At 41.6% G+C, this 1573-nt stretch overlaps 1 protein-coding gene across 1 annotated transcript in view; it reads right to left on the minus strand.

Moving 5' to 3' along the window:
* LOC112093074 (uncharacterized mitochondrial protein AtMg00810-like) overlaps positions 1-167 on the minus strand; it is a 1283-nt gene extending 1116 nt beyond the window's left edge. Inside the window, exon 1 of the mRNA XM_024170763.1 lies at positions 41-167. Coding sequence (XP_024026531.1) covers positions 41-167 — 127 coding nt within the window. The remainder of the gene's footprint in view (positions 1-40) is intronic.
* Positions 168-1573: the final 1406 nt, after the last annotated feature.

The raw sequence follows: 1573 nt of genomic DNA on the forward strand, positions 1-1573 counted from the left end.
ACAGGATTAGGAGGTAAGGACTCCCCCTCACGGTGATAACCATGAGGTAAGGACATGTAAACTTCCTCTTGGAGATCACCGTGAAGGAAAGCATTATTCACATCAAGTTGGATGAGAGACCAACCATGGATGGCAACAAGGGCAAGAAGGACCTTAACCGTCACCATTTTAGCCACAGGGGCAAAAGTGTCAAGGTAATCAATGCCTTCTTGTTGCGTGTATCCTTTTGCAACGAGACGGGCTTTGTGACGTTCTAGGGTCCCATCAGCCCGGTACTTAAGTTTGTAAACCCATTTACAACCAATGGGATGCTTCCCGGCAGGAAGAGTGGTCACTGATCATGTGGCATTCTGCTCAAAAGCTTCAAGCTCGGCAGTCATTGCCTTTCTCCATTCCGGTACAGCAACAGTTTGAGAGAAACTGGATGGTTCGAAGTGTGTGGAGACAGAGTTGATAAAAGCTTTGTGATCATTGGACAATTTGTCATAGCTCAACACATGAGAGAGGGGATGAGCCGTGGATGATGAAAGAAGAGAGACATTGGAGCAGTGATAGTCTCGGCGATAAGAAGGGGTCTTAACATGGCGAATTGGACGTGTGGAAGTGGAAGGTGAATCAGGTAGAGGATTGGACATGGGAGGAGGAGACTCAACATCAGAGACACATGGTAACACTCTGTCAGAGAAGAAATCAATAGAGGAATCCAAAAAATTTTCTGTTTTGAAGGGAAAAGTTGTTTCATGAAAAACAACATCTCTGGAAATATATATGGAGTTGGTGGCAAGATCAAGGAGTTTATAACCCTTGTACCCGGCAGGATAACCAAGGAAAACAGACTCTATGACTCGAGGTGAAAACTTGTGTCGATGTCTATTGAGTGTGGAACCATAACATAAGCAACCAAAAGCCCTAAGGTGTGAATATGATGGTTTCTTCTTCCAAAGAAGTTCAAAAGGAGTTTTATTCAACAGGAGGGGGGATGGAGTTCGATTAATGAGGTAAACGACTGTGAGTACACAGTTTCCCCAATAATCTAGAGGTATGTGAGACTGAAAATGAAGAGCTCGAGCTACGTTCAAAATGTGTTGGTGTTTTCTTTCAACAACAAAATTTTGTTGGGGGGTGTCTGTGCAAGAATCGTAAGGGATGATGCCCTTTTTGCAAAAAAATTCAGAGAAAGACAATTCTTTGGCATTATCAGACCTAACCGACTTGATGGTTGTATTAAACTGGTTTTGAATCAAAGTGAAAAAAATCTGGAAATACAATTTTGACATCGAATTTGGCACAAATCAAGTATACCCAAGTAAAACGTGTACAATCATCTACAATGGTTAAAAAATAGCGATAACCTTCAGTGGTCATTAGTGTGAAGGGCCCCCATATGTCACAGTGTATTAAGTCAAAAGGCAAAGCAGATAAGGAATTGGAAGAAATAAAGGGCAATCGGCGTTGCTTAGCAAAATGGCATATTGAACAATGAGAAGAATCATTTGTAATATCTGTAATTTTCAATTCATTTCTCAATGTGTGAATCTTTACATATGAGGGATGTCCCAACCTATAGTGCCAA

Source organism: Morus notabilis, unplaced genomic scaffold (assembly GCF_000414095.1).
Source record: "Morus notabilis unplaced genomic scaffold, ASM41409v2 Scaffold1294, whole genome shotgun sequence".
NCBI lineage: Eukaryota > Viridiplantae > Streptophyta > Magnoliopsida > Rosales > Moraceae > Morus > Morus notabilis.